This window comes from Gymnoscopelus braueri (assembly GCF_963280865.1).
Source record: "Gymnoscopelus braueri genome assembly, chromosome: 7".
Classification (NCBI taxonomy): Eukaryota; Metazoa; Chordata; class Actinopteri; order Myctophiformes; family Myctophidae; genus Gymnoscopelus; species Gymnoscopelus braueri.
In genome coordinates, this window is record NC_137608.1 from 31,450,666 (window position 1) to 31,462,949 (window position 12,284).

General features: G+C 44.3%; 1 protein-coding gene across 1 annotated transcript in view; it reads right to left on the reverse strand.

Annotated features, from left to right (window-relative positions):
* Nucleotides 1–2,841: 2,841 nt before the first annotated feature.
* The window catches only part of fam222aa (family with sequence similarity 222 member Aa), a 46,958-nt gene continuing 37,515 nt past the window's right edge, over nt 2,842–12,284 (reverse strand). The window contains exon 3 of the mRNA XM_080432598.1: nt 2,842–5,031. Within this exon, the coding sequence (XP_080288724.1) occupies nt 3,527–5,031 (1,505 nt within the window). The 3' untranslated portion in view covers nt 2,842–3,526. The remainder of the gene's footprint in view (nt 5,032–12,284) is intronic.

The window sequence follows — 12,284 nt, forward strand, 5'->3', positions numbered from 1 at the left end:
TTTGTTTAAGCACTGCTGAACCCTGTTGGCCCTGGACAGAGGAAGGGGGGTTGGATAATGACATGCCATATGCCACTTTGCCTCTGCAGCTGAGTGAGCCTTGCATAGATCGGCTCAGGCACAAATCTGTTCGAAATTTAATTCCATTATCCTAATATGGGCTGAGCGTCCATTGTCCAAATCTGGAATCCGAGAATGGACTGGAGCTAGGGGTTAGAGGGTAGGGTGCATCCCACCAATTGGAGCTCATGGCTGTGTGTGCGGAACTGGGGCACAGACCATTTGGAGCCTATAGGGTAATGTAACCACAAAATAAAGAAGCTGTATCTAATTTCTGTGTTCCATTAAACACAATAAGTGCAAGGTTTTTACCATTTCTGTTAAAACAGAAAACGTATTTTTACCCCCCCTTCTTTTCTTTGCTGCTTGTTTTGCTAATTGAAATACAGTTTCTTTTCAATACCTAATAGGAAGTCCCTTGCCATTGGAAATGGGGTTGATTTCACCCCTGTGAGTGAACGCTCTCCACCGGCAATGTCTAGCTGCCAGGCGTCATCCAATATTCCCATTAGTAGAGCAAACTTGTGCCTCAGACCTCCACTGGTGGGAAAGACCTGACACCAGAAACTCAACTGCCTCAAGTGTCTCCTCCTCTCTTCAACAGTATGTGACAGGGTTTAATGCTCGAATGCCGAAACCAAAGGGAGGGGATTTAGAGACTGGATGTATCTGTAAATCTGTCAAAATATTTCTACAAGATAGAAAATATGCTGGAATCAGAACTGTGGTTGGGGTATTGAAACATGATTTTTTTTTTCATTGGAATGTTAAGGAGGCTTACTGTGCAAATTCAAGTCAAGGGCTTGTTATTCCTTGAGACTGAAAGCTTTGTCAGCCTTCAAAGACAGTAGCACTTTCACAAACACCATTAGCTTACTGATTTAAGGCTCGTGGCTAAGCTAGGGTTATCATAAAGAGGAAGCAAGTTTGGATGAGGAATGGTAATGATCAAAGAAACAATATTTCCCTCTTCTCACCTTTCTATCCATCTAAAGAAATTGAGATACAGCTCGGGGAGACATCAAAAAATGGATGTTAAAAGCACTTATAAATTATTATTTTAAACAACAGCATTTATCTGTATGGCCCAGATGTAACCCTTTGACAAGCGGACCAATTAGATTCTTGATGGCAGAGATGAATCTACTTCACACATCCTTTTACTAAGACCAGCTCTAAATCCTATGGATCTGTACAAACAACCAGGGCCCAATTTCCCTGACTGCTAGAGGACATACTTAAAATAATGACAAACTTCAAAGCCAAGATGTGGCCTCTGAATATATTCTTAATGAAATTTATTTTACACCTCAAAACAAAAAACAAACAAAACAAAAGATGGGGATTGGGGGACTTGGTACATTGGGAATGTATTCACAACTGTAGTTTACATTTTTGGTGTAAGCTCAGAGAAAAATGTTAATACAGTCATAATAATTGCACTTCATAAATCTAGACTGATGCCAGTATTTCCCGACAACAAAGCTCCGACTCCCTCTCTCCCTCTCCAGTTAATAAATTCAATTTACCATTGAAATTTGACTGACAAAAGAAATGCTAATTTAAGACCAGAGGACTGCAGCACTGATCCAATTTTTCTCTTTCACTCGAGTCCCACAAGGCATTAAACATCTCAGTAATTTAAGTGCAGTACATTCAAGGGAACCTCACAGTCATAATAAATATTTCACTGCTGTGAATCATCAAATTAATGACTGGCCTGGGCTAAATGCATCTCAACCATGGGCTGAAATGGACAAGGAAAGCAGTGAACCTCATCTCATCTCATCTGACATGAGAGGACAGGGCATGATTGTTTTCATTTTGTTATTGTTTGGGGGTTTGGGGGCATATAGGGTGCCAGAAACATTCCCATTTGTTCCCACCTCTTGCTCTCATTGTGATAGCACAGTATAAGGAGATATGGGTCTGTAACCACACACTTAAAGAGGCCAGAGAGAACTCATTCTCGATACTAACTCAGGAGAATATCTACTGTATAGCCTCCAACAAAACACAATTCTTTTTGTCAACGTTGTGGATTTTTTGAGAGGATTTCCTATATTTTTTGCCAGATATGATGATTTCTTTGGGGGACTGGTGGGTGCGTTTGTCAGTCCTGGTGGTAGAAATCTTGTAATGACAGAAAAAAAAAGTCTGGGGATTTTTTTAAATACAAAGCAAACACACGCATGTGTGTGCACACATACATACGCATACATATAAGGTTATGTGAATAACCTCCCAATCATGACATTCATCATTGTAACATTTTGTTTCCCCTTTTCTTTCTTTATTTCTTTTTTTGCAACTTTTTCTTTTAAATAAGTGTTTCAAGATTTACTGTAGATTCCAGTGTTGGTTAGGAAAGAGAGCTCTCCCACTAGGTTCTTACAGAACCAAAGCAGCGACTATGTCTTACAAGAGGACATAAGAACTGCACATCAGCTTGAGGAGAAAAACTTAAATTAAAATAAAAACACAAATGAGAGAAAAAAAAAAAAAGCATTTGAGAGACCTTTCCCCATAGCAGCCAATGCATATAATATACCTACAAATATATAAAACAACAAAAAATAGGTTCAAGTTTTTCAAGTTTCTTAAATATATCATATCCATCCAAACTACCCAATTCCAAACTTCAAAGTTAACAAGATTTCAAGCAGTGCAATTTATGTATCAATTATAACAGCAATAATAACTAATATTTTACTACCATTTTAATTCAACATTATGATTCTTGTACATAACGCCCATAATGTTCTTCTACTCTTGTATCAGTGTGTGTGTGTGTGTGTGTGTGTGTGTGTGTGTGTGTGTGTGTGTGTGTGTGTGTGTGTGTGTGTGTGTGTGTGTGTGTGTGTAAATCCATGTAGACAGGTATTTGTGACACACTGTTACCGAGTTTGGGAACAGCCCTAGACTTTGGCCCTTTGAGACCTTCTCAGTGACGGCCAGAACAGTGGCATTATCCTCAGCATTTGGAATACAGGTGGCGTATGCACTTCATGTCAAGCTATGATTCTCATCACAAAGTTCAGGCAAGTAAAACAACAAAAGAAAACAAAAATAAACAAAAAAAAGAAAAATTATCAATCCAAAATTCCTATTGGCAAACCACACAATGGAACATCTGGAGAATCTTGAAATCCCTTTTCTCCCCCACTGGTAATTCACTCCCACCTTCAAGCTCTGGGATTCCCTCCGCCTGCCTCAAAGGCCGCCAAACCCAGGACACAAACACACACACACACACACACACACACAGAGCACAGTTGATGCTCTCCTCTCAACAACCATGCTAGTTAAAGCAGTGACAATCTCAACAGATTTGTACCCGGAAACAAAACAAAAAAACAAAAGAATCCCCTCTTCCACTGTCCTTTTCACTCTGATTTTGCTCAAAACTTCTCAATGTTTTATTTATTCATTTAACTTCCCCTCTCCTCTCCGATTCGTTCCCCTCTTATCTGTAAACGGGGAGGCGGATATGTGCGTGCTGGTGGTCCAAAAGACGTGGCACAGACACAGTCTCATAGCCTTTCCCCAGCATCTGCTCCTTGATGCAAGGCGGGTGGATGTCGTTGATCAGGTACTCCAGAGACTGCAGGCTGCTGCTCAGCACAGAGGTGTTGCACATACTCCTGCTAGGCAGGCTGCAGCACAGGCCTCCTCCGCTGTCTATAGCAGGGTGGTGTTGATGGTGGTAATGGTGATGGTGATGGGGGTAACCCATCTCCCTGTGCCCCGTGGCTGGCCCTCCCGCAGAGGTCCCCAACAGCTCCTGGGGGTTGTAGCAGTCACTGTCAGGGGTCACCAGGACACTGTTCCAAGGCGGGGCAAAGTACTGACCCACTGAGAAGTTGCCGTGCATTCCCACACAGTTCAAAGGGGAGGAGCTGACCTTGTCCATGCCGCCTCCTCCACTGGCACTCGCTGTTAAGTGATACGGTCTGGAGGATGAGGAGGAGACTTGCGCTGCCATAATCCCCCCCCCTTGAACACAGGTTTCAGGCGACTTACTGATTGCCCCGCCCCCTCCACTGCCTCCACTGTACATGCGGAGCACGGCCTGCTGCTGCTGTTGTTGATGATGATGATGTTGATGTTGATGTTGATGATGATGATGTTGATGATGTTGTTGTTGTTGCTGCTGCTGTTTCTGCCAAAGGATGTAGTCCATGCTATCTGGGTAAACCCCAGCTTTCATCGCCTCTGCACTCGGAGCTGGCAGCCCTGCCCCTGTATACATCAGGTTCGCCTGGGGAACCATGCCTGCCACATAGCCCCCGCCTGAGGAGTTCGAGGACACCCCCATGACAGCCGTGCCGTGCTTAGAGGGGCTGGAGTTGGGGGGCACAGTGGCAGCCCCCTGGCACACCTGCTGCAGAGCCTGGGCTTGGCAATGCTGGTTGATCTGGTAGATGATGCTCTGGATGGAGGGGAGGTTGGATTGCGGGGGCAAGGCCATGCCTCGCCCCCCTGTGACGGGAATCACCGAGCCAGCTACAGTGACGTTAGGGGGGACTGAGAGCCCGGGGCCTTCGGGAGGTTTCGAGGGCCCAGTGTGGTATACAATTTGCCCGTGACCATTGGCTAAAGTGCTACTACTAGGGGGCGGGTACGGGGCTACAGCTATGTGGGCTGGGGAGAGCTTAGTCCGTCTGCCTTCTGAGTTCTTGAGAACACCCTTTGAGGGGCCGAAGGTGGGAGTTGTTGACGATGCTGGGGATTTGATGACAGCGAGCAAGCCCTGGTGGCCCCCTACGTGGATGTGTGGGTAGGGGCTATAACGCGTGCCTGTGGTGTCAAATCCATTCACAGTCCGGTTAAGGTGCTTGTGCTGCGGGACCCTGATGTTAGTGGGGAAGATCTTGATGGACAAAGGGTTGTTGGCGGTCTTCTGGGCGTAGGCGTCAAGCTCTGCCACAGTAGGATAGCGGGGGGAATGCATGGGGGTCACCAAGTCACCTGCAATATAAAAAAAAGGGAAAACATTTTATGAGACAGACAAAGGATACAATAACACATAGATTGGTACGTGTGAAGAGAAAGCTACAGGTAACGCAGGGCTTTTATCAGCTAAAAGGCAGACAGTGGTGGCAGATGCAGAGTTAAATCAATCACTCATAATAACCACTCAACCTGCATGAGCACCTCTAAAGCAGAATGTAATATTTAAGAGGGCTCCAGAATTGAAAACACAGCATACGCTGCCACGTGAATAAAAACAACGTGTAAACAGCACATTGCGGAATGTCAAGCGCCAACCAGAGGGTCAGCTTATAAATCAGGACTGACATTCACTCATGTTCCACCACTCCCCTCCTCCATTTCAGCTCTCTCTTTTCACCTCATTTTCACACCCTCCCGTGGAAGTTCATCCCTAGACAAATGGATCTTTTTAAAAACTCATTCTGCCGAAGCCTGGCACCTAAGGCACTGTTAAATCAGTGCTTTGTGAAATTAATTCGGACTCTCTTTAGCATCGAATTGGGTTAGCCTTGGAAACCCGGCGAGGAGAGAGGAAGGGGAGGGGGATAAAAGCTTGTTTAATTGCAGTGGCACATTTGAGATTTATAAGTAGTATCACTTACTGGGTCTTACCCTTGGCCACACAATTTCCACATTTATTCAACCCAGGAGTACATGCAGCAGAGACCCTCACAAAAACCCAATTAACCAGCTATAGGGAATTACTAGCCTGGTTTAAAGCTGAACTACATAGAATAGAGCCTAGTCAAGTGTGTTAAGAGTATTATAAGTAGAATTGGTCAAATATGATTGAAAATTGAGAAGGGCTTGATTTATCCAGCATGACATTTAAAACATCATTTGTTTCAAGATATCCTCAAGTCCTTCACCTCTCACTCTGCTTTCCCAAGTGGTCAACTACCTAACTTTTGTCTTGGTCTGGCAATAACATAGAATATTTCTAATAGTATATGTCGGCTTCATTTCTTTTTCACTACACAGGAGTGTTAACTCAACTGAAATGACTCCTGTGTAGTCAATAAGAGTTTTACAGCACCCAACCAAAATATGACCTGATGGCGAACACTAAAGGCAAGGACCATCCTTATCTCAAGCTGGAGCAATCATATCTAAGACTGTGTTTCAAATATAAATGATCATACTGCAGGGAGGGATATAAAACTAAACGCCTAAAATTCATTTCAATAGCATACGAGGAAGGTCAAACTAGCAATGGCTTTTACTCAACAAGCCAAGGCCCAGCTATGGTGAATAAAGGTGGCACACAAGAAAATGGCAATTTCTAAAAAGCCCACCATGTGTCAGTGTTTGGGGGTAGGGCATGGAGGTGAGGGGCCGTGGCGAGATTGGATTTAAACGACATTATTCAGGCAATTTCATGGCTACTTAGCTCAGTGCAACAAAAAAGTGGGGGTTGGGGAAAGAACTCAATTTACAAGCAATATATCAACTGCCACAAATGACTTGCAACCCTTTCAAAAATGACATTTTTATGCAAAATCTAACAAAACATGCAAAAAATTAACTGCCATAGCCGTGCAGTCAGCAAATGTCCTGGCGACCTGAGGAGTCTGCTGGGTACAGGCTGAGAGTAGGACTCACTCCATTTCCTTCCCGATCACAAAGTCATTTTAAAGACACTCCACAGCCAAGCAGTTATTACCGATAGCATGGGGAGTTCGTTTCTACAATCCAATGAGCCTCCAACTGTGAAAATGATTAAATCTACAAGATCCATATCATAAAAGAAATAAATTGCAAGTTTAAAGCAGAACAGGGAACCATCATATTCGTGACTTTGAATTTCCCAAAGCTAAATTTAGAGGAAGATCATTTCGTATTTGGTCCATCCTACATTTTGCATGAATAAAGGGAAAGCAGTTGGAGGTCCAAAACAGAAATACAATATTTCACTTCATTTAAAATGAAAACCGATCCCTTTCATGTAAAAGTCAGACTTTAATGACTTATTTTTAATGAGAGTGAATGGACCTGGTACCATCCAAATGGGTTAGACTGAAATGGCCAGGCTGGCCTATCTGAGATCTAACCAAGTGCACTGAGGCGAAGCACTGCTTATCAACAGCAGTGCCATTTGCTTTGATGTTGTGACTGGCAGTGGGGAAACTGACAGAAGACTTATTTCATTTGCTCTGAAGAGAAAAACATGCTCATTTCAAAGCACACTGCTGGTCCACATGCAAATGGCACGCCAGCATTTTTTCTGATCTCCTTTACATGAGGGCAAAAAAACATCTTTGATCATCACATGGTCTAAATGAGGAGATACTCGGCTTTGGCATATCAAGGGCCTACACCCTGCCACCCCTACCCCCCCAGCTGCAATATGCCCATCATTCCACCTAATTACTGCCACATGAGGGGAAAAAAACTATAAAAACAGCCAGGAAATTCATTAAAGGGTGGCTAATTCTATTCCTTCTCACTGACTGAGTCCATATTTTCCACGCCTGAGCCTGCATTTCTTCTGTATAGTGGAGAGAGCCCTCTCGCTACCGTCTTTCCCAGCTTGGCCCTTGTTTGTCAATAGGCAGAGCCTTTGGCACACCAACCTGGCATCAAAGGGTTTCACACTTCACAGGCCACAGGGATTAGAGGCCTTTCAGGCCCACAAAACCCATCTCAGCTCCACAAAGGCTTCCGGTTATTAGAACCCACAGGCATAAAGGAAGCAGAGGTGGAGGAGGAGGCAAATGAGCATCTGGATGCTTCTGATTCCAGCTTCCTCTTTTTTTTCAAAGTTCCACAGTATAAATTTTATAGCAAAGTTGATTACGGTAATACGGTAAGTATGACCACAAACTAGAGTCCCTTCACTCTCACACAAGCACACACACACACACACACACTTGTGCGCTTGATGTGCGTGGCCTTCTCACTGTGGGATCAGTGAGGACAGGGGAGGTTAAAGGAGAGGGGCTCTTTTTAGGCTGCTGGTGTTGTGTGACTGATTGGCTCAGGCTGCACTAGATCACAGTCATGAGAAGCAGTGTACAGATGGTGCTTGCTGATAAACATCCTGCGAGGCATTCGGCTCTGCCTCCTCCTCCATGTGATCCCTCACCTCTTTACAGGGCTGTGGGCTTCCGGCACATATACATACGCATATACACACACACGCTCCTATGTGGTTGCACTTGCAAACGTAGATAAACAACAACAATTTAAAAAATATATGTGCATACACAATAATACACACAAGTAAAATCCTGTGTCAATTTACCCATTTATAACTCAGAGTGTACAGAATGACAGAACAAAATGACCCTTACGGGTCTATTCACTCACACACACACACCCACACACACACACACACACACACAGCTGCAGATGTGTATTTCACATGTTGTTATCCTCCGTTCGGTGTTCTCTCATGAAATGTAGGGCAGGGACAACAACAGGTGCCAGTGCAGGCGACAGCCTGCAATGCCTCCTGGGCTAAATGCTTCACACTCGCTTCATTTCGACATGCGACAGCCTTGTAAGGATTAATTATTCCCCCTGGGGATAGAAGAATACGCTTTCTCCCTTCCTGAGAGCGGGAGGTGCCGTGCTCTCACGTGCACACATGAAACAGATTAACTGAACAGGGGAACTTGGACCAACACGGTTTACATATACTGTTTGTGTGTGTGTATGTATGTATGTATGTATGTATGTATGTATGTATGTATGTATATATATATATATATATATAAAGAGGAAGAAGGGGGGAAACACCTTCACTTCCACGTGAAAGCAATGTAAACAAACCAAGCGAGCGCGCGATTGAATTGCCAAGAGAGAGGATAAAAGCCAAGGCAATGCATGCATCAGTTCTGAGAGATCACACGCCAGGGAGCGGAGATGGCAGGGAGGCAATTAATGGGCTGACCTTCGTCCTTAATCACCTAGTGCCTGGCACACAATGCCCATGTGTCAGAGCAGCACATCTCTAAATGCCACCCCTCATTAGCACGATGCACCTAGTGAGAGAGGGTATCTGTGTGCGCTGTTTGCACTCTCCAGCGCTCAGAGCGAGATAGCACGGCGAGGGTCGGATAACATGGCAGTGTGGAGCTGGACGGAGCTGCAGAAGGCCATGATATGATCTAGAAATCCCATTTCACTTGGAGGATGGGCCTCTCCTGTCTCTCCATTTTTGATTGGCAGAAAGCTCCCCAAGCGCGTCGTCCTTGGTGTACCCTGTGCTGTCACTGTGATAGTGTGTGATAGTGTGTGTGTGTGTGTGCGTGTGTTTGGGGAAGGGGGGTACTCAATTCTGAACACTCAATTAACACTCCTTTAATTAGCCAGCAGTACATTTTGAATTCTGATGAACTAATTTCCTTGGTGTGAGGGCGTAATAGGTGGGGGTGTGGGGGGGGGGGCTGGTAAAGATTAGGTCCACTGGGTAGAAAACAGCAATAAAGAGGGAAGTGGTTAGATTAGACTGTAAAAAAGAAAATCCATTAAATTCGGTGCACTTCTTCCAAGTGAGAGGTCAAATTGTGTTGATCACATGAAGCTGAAGCAGACAGCGCGAGCATGAGTGCAGGGAGTTAGGTGAGGTGGAGGAGAGATAGTGAGGGAGTAGAGAAAAAGAGAGGAGATAGGGAGTCAGAGGCTGTGTGAGAGTGCAGTATCAAATCCAGAGGAGCATGAGAATGCTTTGCATTTTAATTAGAGGTTTAAATGAATATGCAGAGGGAAAAGCCAGAGAGAGCTGCCTGAAATGCCCTTGCTCCCATTTATTAGCGTGTGCAAGTGTTCTAAAATTATGAGCAGCTTGGAGAAATTTCTACTTATTATTAGTGAATCCAATGCAACTCCAACACATCAAAAAAGCCCTCAAGAGTTTTCTCACTACGGCAAGCCTGTACCCATGCTTTGATCCTTTCCGATGGCCTACACGAGAGCAGAAGAAACAAAAAAATGCTATTTTAAAGTACAGCGGAGACCATTTGGTCGCACTGCAATTATGTTTTCACAGAACAATGAGCACATAACACACATTAACTTTGGCCAAACAAACAGAACTGTCTGGGGTAACAACAGGAGCAGAGATTCCCAAAGAGATGAGAGAGAAAACAAGAGGTCAGCCACAGTGCAACTTCAGCCAGGATCACTGGTAGCATTTCCTCCAGAGACAGCCGCTGTCAGATGTGCAAATGTGCGCAATGTGTGAGCAGTCAGCAGCCAACAAGCCCACAGAGGACGTTAGCCACACTGTGTGCCCCTAGAAGCCTCTAAAGACCACTGATAATCTATGCCATGCCATGCTAATGTTCCCTTTCCAAATAATCTTTCTGCATATTCAATCTATTCTCCACTGACTGACACTTTGCCCTTTCCACCTCATTGTTATGAAGCTATTTAAATTAATTATTAATGGCTGCATGGAATGGTCTCCAAATCCGTCATGCCTGAATCGCTCACTTTGGAAAAAGTTTTGACTTGTTAAATGCACTGCAGTTCAGAATGGACAGATTTGAAGTTATTGTTCCATGGAGGAACCCTTGACCTGTGCCCATTGTTGGGTTCTCTGCAGATAGGATCGGGGTCTATGACATCCTCTCCCCACCTCCGTTAGCATGCCGGACAAAAGGAGGGCTGTAAAAGGACGCGCAGGCGGGGGGAAGCCAGAGGCAGCTTTGCGTCCTGAACAATACCTGCCTTGTGCTAATGGAGGTGTCATCTGGCACAGGGCTGATTAGTCAGCGATTACAGCCAGGCCTCAATTGTCGTGACAACTGCTGCAAACACAATTGGCCCTGATAGAGCCAGCTGTTTGGTCCTGTGCAATTAACCCTGCATCCCACTCATCTCCGGCGGTGAGCTGCCTCTAATTGACTATTGGGCACACAAAGCAGGGGCTGTCGGCAAGACCCCCTGGACGGTGACCCCCCCCCCCCCCCTCCGCTGAGGTAGAAATGATAATAATAGAGGTGTCCTGCAGACTAGGCCGCCAGTCAATCAAAGCTTCAGTGCCCCACAGGAGCTTCCTGAAGAGAGAGAGAGCAGAGAGAGCAGAGAAAACACGTGTATGAGCCAGTGATCAACAGAGTAGAGCAGCGTTGCAGGGGGGCAGACATGTTGAATATGCCCTAAGCCAGAGTACTAATCAATTCAAGTGCACGTGGGGGGAAATGAGAACCCTGCTGCTAGCTTGACAACAGAAATCCCATTTTTAGGAACACTCGTTTCCCACAGTCCATCTCAAGGTTGATTTCCTGAATGACAACGCGGAAGAAAGATTGGAGACAATTTGGGAGGCAGGTTATGTTATCTGTAATTGCAAAGATAAAAATCTAACTGCGATTGCCCTATTTGGTTCACTGTTGCCTGTGTCATCATATTCATCAAACAAATGCATGTCTGTAGATGATGGAAATCTATGGCTCACCCTCACTCCTCCCTGTTCTCTAGAGGCATGGAGTTTAGATTGCTTCACATACATACATTCTTAAAGAGGTTGACTGGTAAATGGAATGAATACAAATTATTTTTGTTTGCAAACCATACACATCAAAAAAGAAAATGGCCACAAAATACATATAATAGTCATGTTCTGGGGTTCTAAAATACTTACTTTAAGTCCTTGTACCAAGAGCTCAGTATCAATATTACATTTCAGAGTGAAAATGTCTTTCATCCAGTAAATGACTATGTAAATAAACTCAATGGTGGACAGAAAGCGTTCCTACAGGGGGCGACATACTGCAATCACAGATTGGATTTTTAAGCACCATCATGTTTCACAAATGGAGATGAAAATGAGTGTTAAAGGCTTTCTGCAATCTGCACACTGATCCATCACAGCCACACAGACATGGCACAATGTCAAAAATGGATTTAGCCATTACAATAAGAGATACAAAAAAAAACCTTGCTTGGACATGACTCCCAAATCTAATCTTTTATTTCATTAAAGCAAATCTCATCTAAGATTTAATCAATCTATTTCCTGCCTAAGCAGACAGAAGAAATACAAAATTGAGAGCCTAATTTGGTCTAGTTCATCGTCACACAGTCGAAGCCTGAAGTACGAGGTCCTTTTAGCTAACATCTGGTGGAATAGTACATGTATCGTTAATACAGTGTGCTGGGAATGAGATAAGGGTTCGCAGTTACAGATAATGATTAAGCTGTAGCAGGGTTAAAAAAAGAAAGAAAATAAAACAAACAGTGTCAGTTTCCACTATATATCTGAACAATGTTTGATTAAA